Below are 18,519 nucleotides of genomic sequence, written 5' to 3' on the forward strand. Positions count from 1 at the left end.
GAAAATTAAAAAAAACTTTAATAAAAAATAAAAGAAAAAATTCAATGGTAAATTTTTAAAAACTTTGTTCTGGGAGAGAATTCTGGGAAGATGGCAAAGTAGATCAGGAAATCTCAAGCTTTCCAGATTCCCCCACAAACAGAACCAATTTGCATCTTAAGGTGAACATAGAACTCAAGAAGAGTTTGGGCAGAACAGGGGTCCTCCCAGTATAAGCCAAGATCATCTCAAAAAAGACTACCTGCCCGGAGATCAACCAGTGTGATGTGCAAACATTTCTGGCTAAATCCGCAGAAACACCAAGTGAGGATCCTTGAGGCAAGCTGAGCTTGGCTGGAGCCTCAACAGGAACCACAGGAACTTTCACTTCCTGACAATGTGAGGAGTCAGGATCTGAATCCCAGAAAGCCTGAGAGAACTTGTGCTGATCAGAAACGCCAGCTCTGTGCTACAGGGATGCAGCCCTGGGTGAGAAGGAACCAGCACCCCCAGTGAGTGCAGAAGCAATAGGACAGAGATGCTGCTGGCTCCTAGCACTTGTAGGAGTGGGGAGCTCTTGGTTTAGGGTTCCAGGTCAGAGGGAAGAGTTGAAGTGAAGCTAGAGGCACCATCCTCTACCCCATGATTAGAGGTTTCTGTTTTTTTTTTTTTTTTTTTTTTAACGAATTGTTAAAGAAGAAAGAACCATAGAAACTTACAATGGGAATAAGAAACACTGGGATTCATCTTATAGGAGGACATTGAATTAAAAAAAAGTTTTTTCTACCCCAAAGAGTAATGTTAAATAGCTCCCTGACCAAAGAAAATTTGTAGAACTCAAAAAAGAATTTAAAAATCAAATGAGAGACATTGAGGAAAACAAATAAAAACCATCGAAGAAACACAAGAAGATTATAAAAAAAAAAAGTTAACCAACTAGAAAAGGAGATGTAGAGTCTCAAAGATGAAAATAACTCTTTAAAAATTAGAGTTGGGTAAAGGGAAGCCAGTGAAGCTATGAGAGACCAAGAAATAATAAATTATTATCATAAATTATAAAGATTATAAATTATCTATATTACAATCTATATTATTAATATATATACAATGTATATAATATATAGTATAATATAATATGGATTATAAAGAATGAAAAAATGGAACGGAATGTGAAACATAATAAAAACAACAAATCTGAAGAACAGATCAAGAAGAGAAAATATTAGAATAATTCGACTACCTGAAAGTTATGATTAAAAAAAAGAAGCTTGATACAATAATGCAAGAAATAATCCCAAGAAAATTGTCCTGGAGTAATAGAACATGAGGGGGGGGAAGAAGAAATATAAAAATCCATCAATTACCACCTCAACAAGATCCTTTGTGGAAAACATAGGAATATTATTGTTGAATTTTGAAACCCTTGGATCAAAGAGAAAATTTTGCAAGAAGAAAGAAAAAAAACAATGGAAATATAATAGAGCTACAATTAGAATTATACAATATTTATCAGCAGCCATAATAAAAGATTGCAGGTCCTGGAATCATATCTATTGGCAATCAAAAGAACTAGGCCTTTGGCCAAAAATATCAAATCCAGCAAAACTATCCATAATATTGAATGAGAAAAAATAGACATTCAACAAACTTGATGATTTTCAGAATTTTCTATCAAAGAAACCCCAAATCATTAGAAAATTTAACATTTAAGAGCCAATATCAAAGATAAATTTCAAGGAACTTAACAAAGACAAATTATTTATATTTTTATATGGGAAACATATACCATATGTTGAAGATTGATTTCAACAATAGGTTAACTCAAAAGAAAGATTGGAGCAGAGTTAAGGTAAAAATAGTAATTAGGTTATACAAATGAAGTACAGAAGAAGAACAGACACTTGAGGGATTAGAGAGGAGAGGAGGGCTCCTAGTTCTGAACATATATCAGGAATGGGTTAAATAGGCAACACTATATATATATATTAAGTGTGGGGAGGGATGAGCAGAGTGGGAAAAGCAAAGGAGGGAAGAAAAGGGGGCATCCATAGGTGGGGGGGGAGGTTAAATAATAGCTAAGTGAGTTGGGGGCAGAATTAAAACAGAGTTACAAGGAATAGGAAAGATATGTGTGTGGGGAGGGAATAGGTGTATGTGTGTGTGTACCTATGTATATGCATGTATATATCTATATCTTTATATAGATATATACATACATAAATATATTCTTCCTTAGCTATAGCCAGCTGGGGAACTTGAGGGGAGATGAAAGGGGGAAAAAAGAATAAAGTAAAAAAAGTGCATAGTAGAGAACAAAACAATCTATAAGGAATAAAGAAAAATGGACACTTATGAATATTTCTTCTATTATATATCCTTTCTTGAACTGGTAATTTATTGTTATATATTTTGAATCCTCCATGATGTTCTGCTGGGCTCAGTTTTGTTTTGTTTTATATTGTTTTGCATTTCTTTTCTGCTTTTATTTTTATTTTTTAAAATTAAAATTTTTTTCAAAAAATTTGTTCTAAGAATTTTGAAGGTACATTTGAGAAATATCTAAAAAGGAAGTGCTTCTCCCTATGGAGTTGGGAAAAAGAGGATATTTTAATCTGTGATCAGTCAGGTTCTACTTGATAAACTATAGAGACAGATTGTTAAGAGTGAGAGAGCATAGGAGAAACTGAAGAGATTGATTCCTGTTGTAGTTGGGGTGATTCTGTCTTCAAGAGAAAAGAGATGTAGGGATTAATTATCAGGAAGAAATTTTCAACTTCATCTTACAAAAAAAGGATTTTGTGAAAAGATTTTACTTGATCATTATGTTAGAGGCAGTTTGTGGCTCAGTGAGTAGATAAAGCTCTAGGCCTGGACTAAGGAAGACCTGAGTTCAAATCCAACCTTAGCTGTATGATCGTAGGCAAGTCATTTAACCTCTAATGACTGACAAAATGGATCCATTGGAGGAAAAACCGGCAAATCAGTTTAATGTCTTTTCACGAAGATCTGACGTGACTGAAATGTCAACCAAAATGTTGGAAAACCGAATATTGTAAAACTTAAATTTCCACAAGTAAAGAGAAGTCCATTGACATGTTGAGGTCTTGAGGTCACTCAGGATATGTCATTGGTCATAATCAAAATATTGTAAATATTTATATATATATATTATATATATATAATATGTGATATATATATGTGTGTGTGTATATATGTAGTTATATATATGTGTGTGTGTGTATATATATCTTATGTTTATTACTGATTCCATTTATTAAATGTTATATTTAATATATTTAAACTTAAATAAATATATTAAATATATTATAGTTAATGTATTTAAACTTCTCAGTAAGTTTAACATTCAATTATAGATAAATAAGAGTAATTATTGTTAGAAAATAAATTTCTTCATTTTATTAAATAGTTAACATTTAATGATCTAAAGTGAGAATTTTAGTTAATTTATGAAAATATTGTATTTATTAATGAGAAATAACTCATCACAACATTCCTCTAGATCAGGATGTAGGAACCTTTTTTCTGCTAAGGACCAGTGGATATTTCTAACATCTTTCGCAGGCCATACAAAATCAACTTACAGAACTTGAGCAGTGCAAGGTTGTTGTACCTAACTTTCAGCTCATTATCACCTGCGATTGCCTTGGCAGTTCAGGCCAAATGATTTCGAAGGCTTCATACACCCCGCAGGCTGGATGTTCCCCAACTTTGTTCTAGATCATTAGAGAATTTGGGAGGATAAAATAAAAGACAAAGTAATGCATCAAATGGCAGGTTGAGATTCACGTATGGTAATACGCCTCTAGACCCATGAAACATTGCTACATATGGCATCCATCTTGCCAACTTGCTATTTGTGGGGTAGCATCCTGCCACAACTATATATATATATATACAATACATATATTCATATGTATTGCATGTGCATATATATACACTATCACAGTGTATGAATATGTACACAGAGACTTATTATTTTATGTAAATTTGCATTTCCCAACTTTAGGTAAACAATTCTGAAAGAAACCTGCATTTCAAAAAATTATTGTTCAATATTGTGTGTTTTCTTCTTCCCTCAATTAAGCACTCAGCCCCTCTTCCCTTCCCAAGAAACAACTAAAAACCCTTCCAGTAGCATGGAGAGGTTGCCATTTCCACCCAGCCAGACTGGGGGCTTGTTTTTATTGTCATTCTTCATTTTTGAAAAGAACTAATGGTATCACAAGGTTAATGTCTTGATGACATTGTGAACTGGATTTAAGTGAGGTAGAGTTGCACAAAGTCATCAGCCTCTCACTCTTTCCCAAAGTCATCAAAGTGTTAAGACAAAAGCCAAGAGTGCAAAATATAGTTATAGTGCAAAAGGAAGTTAATCTCAGGGTAAAAGCCCTGGGTGTTTAGAAGATAACACTGGAGAAGTTCTCTTGCAGAAGGTGAGAAGGAAACCAATTGGCAGTGGTCTGTCTGCACAAAAAGAAGCAGTTGAGAGCTGTGGGAAACAAAGTATATTGGCTTAGATGGATTGTGGAGTACCTGAAGAGAAGTAAAGTGGTATAAAAAGATTGGAAAGGCAGGAAAGAGCCAGGATGCAATGTTTTAAGTGCCAGTCACAGCTTTTTATGCTTTATATTAAATATAATAGGGAGCCACTGCAGTTTATTGAGGGGGGGGGGTCAAGTAGCCAAGTAGGGCTTTAGGAAATTATTTTGGTAACAGAGTGGAGAATGAATCGGTGTCTTGGAGGAGAGTCCTGAAGTCGAAGGGCCATCCCAAGGCTATTGCTTGTGACATAATGAAGGTGTGCATTAGGATGATGGTTGTGTCAGTGGAGAGAAGGGAACACATAGAGATGTTGTAAAAGTAGTGTTGAAAGAGGATTTTTTTTTTAAAGTAAAAGTGGTATTTTGAGAATTGACATAATTGACTCCATTTTTTCTTTATTTGCCACTTTTTTTTCCTACTACAAAGCGAATTGTTTCAACTAATTTCTTGATGATTACAAAAAGAAAATTCTTGAGACTTTGATAGTTCAAGAAAGTTGTCCTCATCTGATAAACTACATAGTAGGCACTTAACGAATGCTTCCTAATTAGCTAATTTATGAAAGTGGTTCCTTGGCCTAGTGGGAATGGCTATATAATGAGGGGTAAACATCGCCTTTTGTTGTAATAACTACAGCTTCTCTTAGGTTAGTGTCTCAGTATTCTCAAAGGGAGAATATGTAAATGTCATCTCATATGCACATGTGCATCTTCCAGAGCGTGTCACCCTCCCAGTCAATAATCTGCAGTTTTTCCATATCTGTATCCTAGGTAGTTCTAATGCAAGTCCAAACCCCAAGGGAATCCTCGCAACAATAGGAATAACAAAGACTTGGCAACAAATTGGACATGTGGGATGAGCACAATTAAGACCCAGAGATAATCCTTGCAAATGAGCCTGGACAATGAAGAAAGATAGAACCTTTGAAAGTAATAGGAAAATGGGAAAGTGATACGTTTTGGGGGAAAGATAGCAGGTTCTTTTGGGGGCATGTTAGGTTTGAGATGTCTATAGGATATCTAGTTTGAAATACCCATAAGGCTGGAGCTCAGGGCAGAGAATACAAATCTACAAATCATCAGCCTATCGATGATGATGAACATACAGGAGCTGATGAGATCACCAAGTGAGCTAACAGAAAAGGAAAAGAGAAGAAGGGCAAGAATAGATGGTTGGAGGACTCCTGGGATTAGCAGCTGTGACTAAAATGAAGCTAATAAAAGAGAATAAAAAAAGGTCAGTTGGGAGGAGAATCAGAAAAGAGTAGCATCAGAAAAACTTTGAGAGGAGAATTTATTCAGGAGGAGAGGCTGATATGTCAAGAAGGAGGAGGCCATTAGAATTGGCAATTTAAAAATCATTGGTGACTTTGGAGAGGGAAATTTCAATTTAATGATGAAGTTGAAAGACAGATTACAGAGCAATTGAGAGCAGAGGAAATGAGGGCACCAAGTATAGTCAGCTTTCTCAAGGATTCTAGGGAAGAGGCAGAACAAAACTTGGTAGAGATAGTAGGATTGAGTTTCTTAAGGTTGTAAGGTTCTTAAGGTTATATATACCTTAAGGTATATATATGATTGTTTCCGCATCTTTTAAGAAAAGATAAATTGCCTATCCTTCATGAAAAGGAACCTTGGTGAATATGCTCTTTACCACACATATGGAAGTGGGGAAGTGGGATATATTAAGTAAGAATTCTGTGTAATCAAGTTTATTTTTATTTATTTATTTATTAGTGTGTGTGAATACACATACCTGACATAACACACTTGTAAATTTAATCTGCATTATTAACATTTTTTCTTCATCACTAAGTCAAGACAATTAGCAAAGACAATAAATCAAATTTCTGATTTCTGAAATGTAAATCCTCACCCTGAAAATTGAACAATCAGCTGAGCATAATCCTAATGTACATATCTAATAAAAATCTAAGTGTAATATTGGATTTAACATATATTTTAACACATATAACATATTGGATTGCTTGCCATCTAGGGAAGGGGGTGGGGAGGAGGGGAAAATCTGAAATACAAGACTATGCAAGGGTCAATGTTGAAAAATTATCCATGCATATGTTTTGAAAATAAAAAGCTTTATTTAAAAAAAGGAAAGAAAGAAAAATCGAAGTGTACTGGTGGATTATCTATGCCTACATCATATTGTTTTTTTTTTCCAAAAAGTTCCTATTTCTCTTCCTCTTTAGAATTTCATTTCTGTGAGAATCTCTCTCTCCTGGGCCAGCTTTCTTTGTAAAGTTTTAGTCCATGGGCTCCTACCATTTTTCCTTTGAATCCTTTGAAATCAGCCTCCACTAAATCTAGCATGCATGTCAGATTGTGTGCTTTCTTTTCAGTACTGGAGGGAGGAACAAAGGGTGCAGTGTTATTGGGTAAGAGAGTGGGGAATGGTAACTGAACTTTTTTCTGTTAAATTAAGAAATCCAGGACAAAGATGAATGTATTAACAAGAGAGTGAAGGTCCCCCGCTCAATGCAATTGAATAGGAGAGCAGAGAAAGATATGGACTATGAAAAGTGGGGCTGGAGCTGAGTGTGGGGAAAGGTAAAATGGGGAGAGGACTGTTGCCTCAGTAGGTATTGACTCAAGGGGGAGTAAGGGGACCAAGAGTTAATCACTTGACCTTGATAGGCTGGGTATAAGGAATAGAATTAAATAAGGAATTACAAGTTCATAGGGGCTTCCAACTTCTAGGGCAGTGATCCTCAGGTGACTCAGGTTCCCAGAGCCTTCTGTGGGTGTGTAATCAGCTAATCATAGGGTGAAAAAACAGTGGAATTTCACCTTCTCTGTGATAATCAATCATGAAATTTGTCTTCAACATAACTCTCCTGATTCATGCAATTCTTCTCATTCTAACTTCCCTCCTTCTCCCCCAAGGATACAGGATCCTTGGGACAATTATGTCACCTAATGGCTGGAGCTCCAAGGACAAAATTTGTACTCTGAGACTAACAGTTAAGTTTTTGTTTTAGGACAGAAGAAACAAGCAAGGATGGGCTGGTTGACTGAAGCTCCTATAATCTTAGTCCCTAAGGAGCTGAAATCTCTCTTCCAAACTTCCCTATTACTATCCTTGCGGTCACCCAGTTTTGGACCATGATAAGATCCTTGATTCCTTACTCATACTCATCCCACATAGCCAATCAGTTCTACCTCAACTTTTATCTGTCCCATTCCATCACAGTCACCACTACACTAAAGATATGGCCCTCATTTCTGGTTCTGATGGTTCTCTTACTTGAGGTTCCTCATCCTTGGTTCCTAACCACATCCAGAGGTTCTGATCAGAGTTACCTGAAGGTCTGTGTTCCTCTAGAACGCTAAAGTATCATCAGAGCTTCAAAGTTTCCAGAAATCAGAGGTTCACAGTAGAAGCAAGGACATTATTAAACACTAAAATGAGACCTTGATTTATTGTTTTGTTGATTGTTTGGACTTAATAAAGTGATGTGGAAAATAATAATACAAATTAAAACTTAAAAATGTGTCAAGAATACTTTTTTTCAAAATTCCATTAAATATTGTTCAACATTTCCTGAACTTTATTATTGCTGAGTCATTTCCATTTTTGTTCGACTCTCTGTGACCTCACTTTGAGGTTTTCCTGACAAAGAAACTGTAGTAATTTGCCATTTCCTTCTCTAGTTCATTCCACAGATGAGGAAGAGAGGCACAAGGTTAAGTGACTTGCTCAGGATCACAGAGTCAGTGTCTGAGGCCAGATTAGTCCCCCTGATTCCAAGCAGTGTTCTGTCCTGTCCATTGCACCATCTGGCTGCCTCCAGTTAGCAGCATACTCCTGCCCATGAGATCTATCACTGATAGCACATATACCTTGGGAAAATTATCTCGACAGCTAGATAGAGGAATAATTGAAGAGGAGAGAGACTGGAAGCAGGGAGGACAAATAAGTGGGTGCTCCAACAATCCAGGGAGGTAATGAGGATAGTGGCCAGCCGGTGGGGAGAGGGGGTTAGATACAAGAGATGAACTTTATAGGACTTGGGTAATTGGTGGGTCTGGGGGATGAGAGAGAAGGACAAGTTAATAATGACTGCGTGGAGAGGATCTGGAGACCTGGCACGTTAGTGGTGCCATTGACAAAAATAGGATTGGAAGAGGGGTGACTTTAGGTGAAAGGCTAATCTCAGTAAAGTAGCAGCCTAAGCCATCTGCTGAAAGTCCCCTGATAAGGGTGTTGGAGCTTGAGAAGATGGAAAAAAGTTTGGAAGATAGCAAACTCTTGAGCACAGGGTAAGGTTTTTGCACAGTCATGGAGAGTTCAAACATACCTAACTCATTCTCAAATGAATTTTTTAGTTATTTGGATGTTCTATTTGAATGTTCCCTCTAATACAGAGACCACAGTTTATCTATGTTTACTGGTCCCGTGCTACTTTAGTCCATGTTCTCCCATAAGCTCAGCACACAGAGCCACCAAACATGCTGGAGGTCTCCCTCATTTTCTCCTGACATCTCAAGGACATCAAAAGGGCACTTGGGTTCTCTCAAAGTGCTCTCCACTGAGCATCCTTTGCTCTTGCCACATAACTGGTCCATTTTCTTTTTTCTTTTTTTTGATCATAGATTTCCCTGATTCTTTGAAGTTTCTTTTTACATGTTGCAGCCTGTTCACACACAGGATGCCTTTTTGTTGTCCTTTGGGTGATCCTCAACTTCAGTTCTCTGGAGACTCTGCTAGTCCATGACTTGCAGTCAGATACCATCATCAGAAAAATATTAGTATTAAAAATCTGGATCTTTTTTTCTAGGAAGAGCCATGAGATTATTATAAAAACTAATTTCTCAAAGGTAGTCAAACCTGTTCTCTTCTGTTCAATTCTAAGCCCAACTCCATTTGCAGTGCCTGTTTACTGTACACTGTGGACCAGGTTCTCTGGATGTTTAACTACATGTCATGATCTGGACAACAGATCTTCATTCACTTGTTTTTTTCTTCTGTGAACTGTTAGGTCATACTCTTTTGCACGACTGGAGATCCAATCTAGGAGGTTCTGCTATGTCCCATGGATTGCTGAAACTATGTTATATGATATAATCTATAGTCAGGAGCATCGAGAAGATTTTGCTGTCCATGGGAAATTCCTCTTCAATTTGGAACTCCATCTTGAGTTGCCTCTATAACTGTAGCAAACTCCTTGTTTGGAGATTTACCTAATAGTTATGGCCAGAGGGTCATGCAAATTTATCTCTGTATATCTTTTACAGAATCTTGAATAATTACCACGTATGGCTAGAAGATGCTTTATTGGAAGAAAGGCTTTTAGGGTGGCATTTTGCTCTACTGGATTAAATGCTTTTTTGATAAATCAACAACCAATCAGCATAATTTATTTGTAAAAACCTGTTAGGTGGTGCAGTGGATAGAACAGGGAAAGAAAGTCAAGAAGATATGAGTTAAATTGTAACCTCAGTCAAGGACTGGGTCTACTGGTCATCAATGAAGATGAAGTTGTGAAAAGGTGATTCAATTTATCAGCTAGAAAATCACTGATAATCCTGCAGGGAACAACTTCTGCTTCTGTAGAGTGATGGCCTGATACTAAAAACTGGGAAATGAGTATTGACAGTTGGAGTCTGATTGTAAAAGAAAGGGAAGATATAGAATAACAGCAGCTTGAGAGAATGGCAAGGTCAAATGAAGGTCTTTTAAGGGAGAAGAGCAGCAGGAAAGGAGCCAAAAGAGAAAAAGTGGATGTAAAAGAATGAAAAGTGGAGTAATTTCTCAGAAAGGAGAGAGGAGAAGACCAAAGGCTCAATAGATAGGTTGGTTTTGACAAAGGAAGAACAACCCTTCCTCAGAGAATAAGGCAATGGAGGAATGAATGGCAAAGAAGTAGTGGATTTGGAGGGCTGGAGTAGTGAGAGTTCAAATTTTCTCAAGTAAGGACTCTAAGGTAAGTTCTCCTGATAGGGAGAAGGCAGGGAGGGAAACAGCATGAAAGTGTGGAGATCACAAGATTCAATAAGGGAAGAACAAAAGGAGCCATGAGGGCCTGGTTGAGGTTAAACAACGTCTAGAATGGATCCAGATGCATGATTTCCACTTGCAGAGTTTTTGCTTTAGGAGCAGAGTTGACAGATGGAAGTGTCCCAAAGTTGAGGATGAGCAAGAGGGGCAAAGGATGCAAAAGAGTCAAGAACAATGACTGGTTCAACAGAGCCAAGATTTTGAAAAGAGGGAAGTAAGAACAGAGTAGAAGAGATGGATTGGGAAAGAAAGAGCGGGGAGTGGAATGACTGGAAGTCACAGTAAGTACAAAGAATGGGAAAAGATGAAAAGACAGGAAATTATGATCAGAGGTGGAGTTTCAGAGTTAAAAACTATGGAGGCGGCAGTCTCAGGGGATGGTGACATTTCAGGCAGGGCCTTCCTTATGGGTGGCTGAGGTGGAATGAGTGCAGATCACAGATGCTGGAAGGAGGATGAAGCTGGTCTGGGGAGAAATCAACAAAAATACAAATATTCCCAGGGAGGAGCCAGGGTAGTTGTACCGAGAAAGACTGTAAACAAAGCACTAAACTCAAAACACTCCCCTGGGCTCACTGAGTCATTTGTAAGTCTTCCTTTTCTCTCAAGCTCCATATCTATCCAGATGTCAAGTCATGTTGACTCCACCTCCACTGTCTTATATATGTCATTTCTCTCCTCACGCTGTTCTAGCACAGATTCTCTCACTGGGACTATTATAATAACTTAATGGGTCTTTCTTCTCTCTTCCCCCTCGCCACCCCCTGCAATGCATCCTCTAAACAGTTACCAAAATAACCTCCCTAAAAGCACAACACCCTGTCCCTTCTCTGCTCAAGCATCTTCAGGGATTAGAAGAACACACCTTAGCTATACCTCCACTAGCTCAAGATTCCCTTTCAAAAAAGTCACTTGGCAAACCCCTATCATGTGCCAGGCAGTATCGTAGGCTCTTGGTACACCATACACATGCAAAACACATGTAGAAATGCATGTCTGTATTTATTTGTATTTTATTTCTATAAATAATGGCGAGGGAGTGGGGAAGAATGGGGAGCTAAGGACAATTCCAATGTCATGAAGGCTCATCCAGGAGACTAGAAGGATGATGTTTGGACAAAAATGGGGAACTCTGGAAGATGGGAACATTGGCTGGGGAAAAGATAATGAGTTTAGTGTCGGGCATGTGGAGTTTATGATCCAATTTAAAACAGGAGAGACAGAGAATATATGGGACTGGGGCCATCTTCATAGAGATAAGTATTGAATCCAATGGGAGCTAATAAATTTACCAAGAAAGTGCAGTGTGAGTCAACAAGCATTTCTCCAGTGTTTACTATGTCCCAGGCACCATGCTAAGCACTAAAATGGAATCTTGGGAAATACCGGGATTTATGGAGCAAAGAAGCCTGGGGAACAGTCAGAGAGGACCAGGGGAAATTAGGGTATCTAGGGGGATCAAAGCCTGAACTGCCATGATTGTGTCCGAAAGGCTGAGGCCCTAGAGTCCATCAGAACTGACGACTAAGAGATCACGGGTAATTTGGGGGGGAAAGAGTTTCCAGTTCAGTGGTGAGCTTGGAAATCAGTCGGCAAAGGCCTGAGGAGTCAGTGCGAGGTAGGAAGTGACAGAGAAAGGGGGGTGAGACATAGAGGGATCCTCTGAGGGAGCAGCTGAGGCATTTCAAGGACAGGAGACATGGGCATGTTGGATGGCTGTAGGAAAGGGGCCGAAGTTTGGGGGGGGGGTGTCAGGATAATTGAAGATGGGTCAGGAATTATGACATCTCTGACAGACTGGTTGAGGAATGGGGGGAGGTGGCGCCCAACGGGTTTTCTGGTGAAGAAACTGGGAGAAGGGGGAGCTCCCATGAAAAGATCTGCGTTTTCTCAGTAAAAGATGAGGTCCTCAGCTGAGAAGGGGAGGAGGGGGAATTGCAGGAAACTTGAGCAGGAAAGAAGTTTGGAATCGTTTCTGTGGAAAGTGACAGCCGATCAATCAAGGAGGAAAGAAAGGATTGCTTTCCTGGAGGGATGACCCAAATAAGTCAGAATACCCTGGATTTGTAAGGGTCAGTTGTGAGGTTTCCTCCTGCTAATGAGGAGGCAGGGAGACGGAGGGCAGTGGGAATCATTTGGGTGGAGGCTCATCAGGAAACGTAGCCATGACACGAGGGGATCATAGAACAGGAGCTGACCATTGGGCTGTTTGGGGATCAGAGTCAGAGCAGGGGCCAGTCTTTCCAGATTTGCTTTACATCAATCCACCTAACCAGCCCTGGCTCCGGCCCAGCTGAACCGCTTGCTGCTGTCCACTGAGAACTCCATTCCCCAGGGCCACACCTCCGCACCCGCCACCCCCATTTGTCTCCACCTTTACCTCTGTGAACCCCTCATTCCACACACCCCCAGCAGCTGTGGGAGCACCAGAGCCGAGGGCAAGTCTAGCCCTGCAGTCCTGGGAAAGCCAACCTCTGCCTCAAGTTTCTTCAGATACAGACGTCCCTTTCACTGTGAGGATCAAGGTGCTTAGCATGGGGCCCGGCACCAAGTGGACCCTTAATGCTACTTTCCCTTAATGCTAGTTTCCCCTTTCTCTCCTCCCAGGCTCCGCAGGGTCAGGGCCCGAACCCTCCCTAATCTCCCTGGCTGCTGGAACTCTCTGGTCTCAGATTCAGGCATTCGCCTGTTATAGGTTATTTATTGCCCATTGAAACCTGAGCCCATCGAGGGCAAGGATCGGGGTTTTTCCTCATTTTTCCTTCGTGTTCTCCAATCCTTTGCCTGGCGTGTATTAGTAAAGCACATAGTTGTTTTGAATTGAAAAGGGAGTCAAAGTGTGGGGATGTGGTGGAACCGGCAACAAAGGCCGGAGCAGAAAGCACTGAGAAACCCCGGTGGGGAGAGGTTGCTGAGGGAGGAAGGCAGCAGAGGAGCCGGGAGGGGGGTGTGGGAGGTTTGCAGCTCCGGCGCTGCCTCCTCCTGCCACTATGTCCTGGGCACAAGGCCTGGGGAGGGTGGCCAGGAACTAATTATGCTCTGGAAAGATCGTTTTCCATGATCTCTAGAGAATGAAAAATCTCTTCCCTCTCAGTTTCTTCATCTAAGATATGGGGTTGCTTCTACAACTGGAGCCACTGGAAAACACACCAGCTCAAAATGCTACAGAAACAATTTTTCACACAGACCTGGCTCTGCCCTGACTGGGTTAGGCTGCCCCAGGCAGGGGCTGGCAGTCCCCGTGACCTTGCGACCCCCAACAGCACCAGCTCTGGCCGCAGAGGCACAGGGAATCTGTCGGTTCTATGAGGAGCAGGGACCCCCTGCCCCAGCCAGGGCTTTTAGGACAAGGGCTTCCTGCCTCAGGGTGAGGGCTCCGTGTCTCCTCGGCCCAGGGACTGCTGACAGGGCTTAAGGGCAGCCCCCAGACAGTGGGGGTCCTCCGACCAGGGACCACGGGGATTCCTACCTCCGCCTGCTCACTCTGGTCCTGGCTTTTGCCTCTGACTTGGAAGCACAATTTCTCCAGGGAGCAGCAACGTAAGGAAGAGGAAATAGCACCATGACAGGACCACCCGCCCCAAGCCAGAAAAGAGAAAAAAGAGGATCACATTTATTAGAGCTTTATTGACAATAGCTGGAGGATTGAAACACATCCAGTCCCCCCTTCTCTTGATGCTCAGTCCAGGGGGCGTTCCTCCCCTCCCCCAAAGGAGGGCAGGGGGACCAGGGAGAGGAAGGGGACTGCTCCCCACCAGGCTGAAGGGGCGGGAAGGTGGGAGTGCTGAGGAAAGACGTGCACCCTTAGACCTTGGGCTCATTCCTCTTCCTTGAAGCCTGGAGTCTGTCCCCACCTCAGGGAACAGGCAGGGTCAGAGGGCAGGGCTCATGCAGCATGAGAAGGGAGAGGGGCCTGGCTCAGTCAGTCCCTTCCCCTCAAGCTCTGGAGTGGGGTGAGGCCGTGCTGGGGACACGGACAGGGCCACCACAGTCGGGGCTATGGTTTCAACATAAATATATGCACAATTATATACAGGGGGAGGGGGCTCCCTGAGCCTCAGCCTCAGCCCTAGGGAAGGAGAAGGGGAAGAGCACAGACTACCTTGCCCCTTGCCTGTGAGGCAGCAGCACCCAGACTTGAGGAGAGAGAGAAAAGAGAAGGGAAGAGGGCAGAGAGCTCAGAGAGGGAGGGGAGAAGGGGAGAGGAGAAGGGGGCAAGGAGGCAGAGAGAGGGGGCGGGTGGGTGGAGCCCGGCCAGGGCTACTCCTTAGCCCGGCCAATGATGGCCAGGATGTAGAGGAAGATGTTGATGATGTCTGTGTAGAGATTCAGGGCCGCAAACACATATTCTTCAGGGCTCAGGGACAGCTGCTTGTTCCCCAGAAGCAGCTGGGTGTCCACTGCCAGGAACTGTGGACAGAGAGGGGGTCTCAGGAGGGAACAGCCAGCCCCGGCCCCGGCCAGGGGCTCTCCCCGTTACTCACGCAAGTGAAGAGCAGGGCTCCCAGCGAGGCGTACACGATCTCCAGGATGCGGTTGCGGATGAAGATGCAGAGGATGGCAAAGACCAGCAGCACCACTGTGCTGACCAGGAGCACCCCCATGCAGGAGGTGAAGTCGTACCGGGTCTGGGGACAGAAAGGCCAGTCAGCGCCTGGGGCCGGGGCCCAGGGGGGAAGGAGGGAAAGGGAGGAAGAAGGAGGAGGAGGGAAGGAAGGGGAGGGAGAGGGAGGGAGGGGGAGGGGGCCCGCCCTCACCTGCAGAGAGAAGAGGACCACCGTGAAGCAGACGATGGTGGTGATGCCCACAGCCATGATGACGGCGTCTGTGTCATAGAAGCTTGCGATCATGCCCACCATGTAGGACAAGCTCAGGGTCAGGACGGACTGCGGGGGAAGGAGAGGAGGTGGTGTTCAGGACACTCCCAGCCCAGGGGCCCCAGTCGGGCCGCCCTTCTAAGTGTCCCCCCGGTGCCCATTTCCAGGAGGCTCCCATGGAGGGTGGTTAGGGACAAGGACAGAAATCCCTCGGTTTCATAGGTTCCATGACCTTAGGTGAAGGGAAAAGATTACACCTTTATTTTTACTAACCTTTACCTGAATTTTAGCATTTCCTTCAATTTTAAGTTTAAAACAAAAAGACCTTTTCTGAGGACGACTCCATGAGTTTTAGCAGACTACCAAGGCACTCTAAAAGGCAAAGAGCCAGGCCCCTGACCCAGGAGGAATGGAGGGGAGGAATCCCACCCTTGAGAGAAGCCTAGGGTTTGGAGGCAGAATCTCTGCCCTCCCCCATGGGTCCCTAAGTTTGGCACTTCTGACTGAGCAGCTCAAGTTTTGGGGTCTGGGGGTTTACCAAAGCGATGAGGTTCCAGGGGTGCTTTCGTCTAAATTCCCCACAGCAGCTAAGGATGATGAGAGAGACAAAGAAGAAAGCATAGGAGACATAGTATGTCCAGACGTGGGTCCGGACAAAGACCTTCACATCTTCCACAAAGGTGAACGCAGCCACAGAGGAAAGGGTCACAGTCAGCTGCAGGGTAAGGACCAGGAACACCTGGATGGGGAGAGGGGTGTCAGTGGTAGCGAGACCCTGCTGGAGGGAGGCAGGGCACTACCCTGGGCTCCTCACCCAATACTCCTCCTTAGACTTCGGTGGCTTCCCAGCCTTCTCTTCCCATTTCTCCCTTGGTGTGAGAATTTCGATTTTCTTTTCCTTACCTTTCGAATAAATGCCCTGCGGATGCTCTGGTCATCCCAGTCCGTGGCTGGGAAGTCTTGGTTGTCATAATAGGATGGAGGCCCTTCACCATGATAGTTTCCACGCATTGGTGCTGGGGAAGAGAATAAAAAGGAGAGAAGATCGTGTCTAAGGCCCCTGCTCCTATGCCCACATCTCCCTCTCTCCAGCTCCCATTACTCACAGTTAGGGTCCTGAAATTCCTGTGGCTGTCCATAAGGATTGGTGGGAAAAGGTGGGTAACCCCCTGGTGGGTGATGTCCCTGCGGATAGGGCCCCTGAGGGTAGGGCCCCTGAGGGTAGGGCCCCTGGGGGTAGGGCCCCTGCGGGTACCCTGGTTGACCATAACCAGACTGAAAGGGGGGTGGTGGGTGGGGGGCCACAGGGTAGGGTGGCATTGGAGGCTGAGACCCTCCAGGGTATCCAGGGTTGGCAGAGGCATTAACATCCCCGGTCACCAAGAAACTCTTTTCATGGGACATGGCGGCAGGTTTGACAATCACCACCTGAGAGAGGAAAAGGAGAGAGATTTTAAAAAAATGAACATAACAAACCAAAAGCAGATTCTCAAACCCAGCCCCCTCTGTGGGAGGTTAGGGTCAGTCCTAGGGCCTGAATCCCCAGACCCAGCCATCTGGGGGGGGGGGGGAGAAAGAAAACTGAAAGAGAAAGAAAATCCCAGCTTCTCTCAGGAAACAGCTCCCCCACCCAAGGAAGGGGGGCTTGGAGGTGTCGGGCCTTTTTACCCAGGCCTCTGGGTTAGAGTCCCTAGGGGGGAAAAGACCAGAGAAGAGACCACCCCGCCCATCCCGCCCTCCCCCTCATCCTTAACGACAGGAGGCTTTCTGGCGCTGTACCTTTCTAGAACAAAAGGCAAGAGGAGACCGGGAGAGGGGGGACACGCGGGCTCCCGGGGCCCCCTGCCAGGGCCCCCTCCCACCCCATGTTTACAGAGGTGAAGTCAGGCAAGGAAGCTCCAAGGCAGCCTCTGGGCAGGAAGGAGCAGCCCTAGCCTGGGGGTGGGGGGGAGACCAGGGATCCAGTCCCCACTAACCAGCGGGGGGGATGACCTCGAACGAGTTAGTTCACCTTGCAAGGCTGCATCTTCCTCATCTGTAAAATGGGGGAAGGGGGAGGACACCGATGGGCTACGTGACCTCCGAGGCCCCTCTGAGTCCCCTCTCTGAGGGCTGCGGGGGATGCGCAGGGTCCCATCTCTGGCACCCGGGTCAGCGGGAGACGGGGGGGGGGCGGGCAGGCCCTGAGGCCCCGGGCGCCCGCCACCCTTCCCTTAAGCAGCTTTGGGAGGGCGGGGCTAACGGGGCTATTTCCAGCCTCAGAAATCCCCGCGGCATCTGTGGGTTAGGGACTGGGGTGCCCGAGGGGCAAAGGCTGTGCTCCCGATTTCTGACCCTTTCCGGCCCAACCGCGCCTGAAAGCACATCCCTGGGGGAGCCAGCAGGAGCTAGGAGGACGGGGCCCAAGGCCCCGGGAAGCGGGCCCCAGCCGCAGAGGCTGCCTGACGTTTCCCCAGCCCCCAGCGCGCTCGGGGAAGGGGAGCCGGCCGTCTCTGGGGCTCAGCCCGCCGTGCGGCCGATGGGAGAGAGCAGAAGGGAGGAGCCCCGGGGGAGGGAGGTGCGGGAAGAGTGTGGCGGGCCGGCAGCCAAAGGGGAGAAAGGCGCAACCTGGCCGTGATGCGGGAGGGGGGGCGGGAATGGGGGGAGGAGGAGGAAGAGAAAGAAGAGATGGGGTGAGGGGAAAGGGAGACAGACAGGAGGAGGGGGGGCTGGGGGAGATGGGGAGAGAGGGAGGGCAACGCTGGGGAGAAGAGGGGAGAGAAGAGGGAAGATCGGAGGGGGAGGGGGTGAAACAGATGGGAGGGGGAGGGGAAGGGGCAACGAGGGGGCTTAGGAAAGGGGGGAGAGAGGGAGTGGGGAGACGGAGGAATAGGAGGGGAGAGCGGGCAGCGTAGGGAGGTGAGAGGTGAGAGAGGACTATCGGGAGAAGGGGCAGAACGGGGAGCAGGAGGGAGAGGGGGGACAGCTGGAGGAGGGGCACGGAGCGGAGGGGTCGGGGGAGGGGCGGGGGCGCAGGGGGGAGGCCCGCGGGGCCTGCGGGCGGCCGGCGCACCGCTCGCACTCACCCGCTGCCCGCTGTCGGGGGCCCGGTCTCGGGCTGTCTGTCGCGCGGCTCTCTGTGTCTGTCCTCCTGCCTGCCTCTCCC

At 45.1% G+C, this 18,519-nt stretch overlaps 1 protein-coding gene across 3 annotated transcripts; it reads right to left on the reverse strand.

The window, feature by feature from the left end:
* Nucleotides 1–14,164: 14,164 nt before the first annotated feature.
* Nucleotides 14,165–18,519, reverse strand: GRINA (glutamate ionotropic receptor NMDA type subunit associated protein 1). Of its 3 annotated transcripts, XM_031947404.1 has the most exons (8): nt 18,440–18,518; nt 17,386–17,409; nt 16,481–16,802; nt 16,278–16,390; nt 15,913–16,113; nt 15,315–15,443; nt 15,042–15,185; nt 14,165–14,967 (listed from the first exon to the last, which is right to left on the reverse strand). In XM_031947404.1, the coding sequence occupies exons 2-8, from the start codon at nt 17,407–17,409 to the stop codon at nt 14,818–14,820; spliced, it is 1,083 nt and encodes a 360-aa protein (XP_031803264.1). In that variant the 5' UTR covers nt 18,440–18,518; the 3' UTR covers nt 14,165–14,817. The 3 variants fall into 3 exon arrangements, with proteins under 3 accessions (XP_031803264.1, XP_031803265.1, XP_031803266.1); XM_031947405.1 differs by lacking the exon at nt 17,386–17,409 and having other exon boundaries at nt 18,440–18,519; XM_031947406.1 differs by lacking the exon at nt 18,440–18,518 and having other exon boundaries at nt 17,351–17,409.

This window comes from Sarcophilus harrisii, chromosome 1, assembly GCF_902635505.1.
Source record: "Sarcophilus harrisii chromosome 1, mSarHar1.11, whole genome shotgun sequence".
Classification (NCBI taxonomy): Eukaryota; Metazoa; Chordata; class Mammalia; order Dasyuromorphia; family Dasyuridae; genus Sarcophilus; species Sarcophilus harrisii.

Bases quoted from the DNA above. Each gene is read 5' to 3' on its own strand.
- GRINA (XM_031947404.1), bottom strand. From the start codon at position 17,409: ATGAGGAAGATGCAGCCTTGCAAG. The intron at 16,114-16,277 runs GTAAGGAAAAGA...CTCCCCATCCAG, and splicing joins GCAGGGCATTTATTCGAAAG to GTGTTCCTGGTCCTTACCCT. The intron at 15,186-15,314 runs GTGAGGGCGGGC...TTCTGTCCCCAG, and splicing joins TGGTCCTCTTCTCTCTGCAG to ACCCGGTACGACTTCACCTC.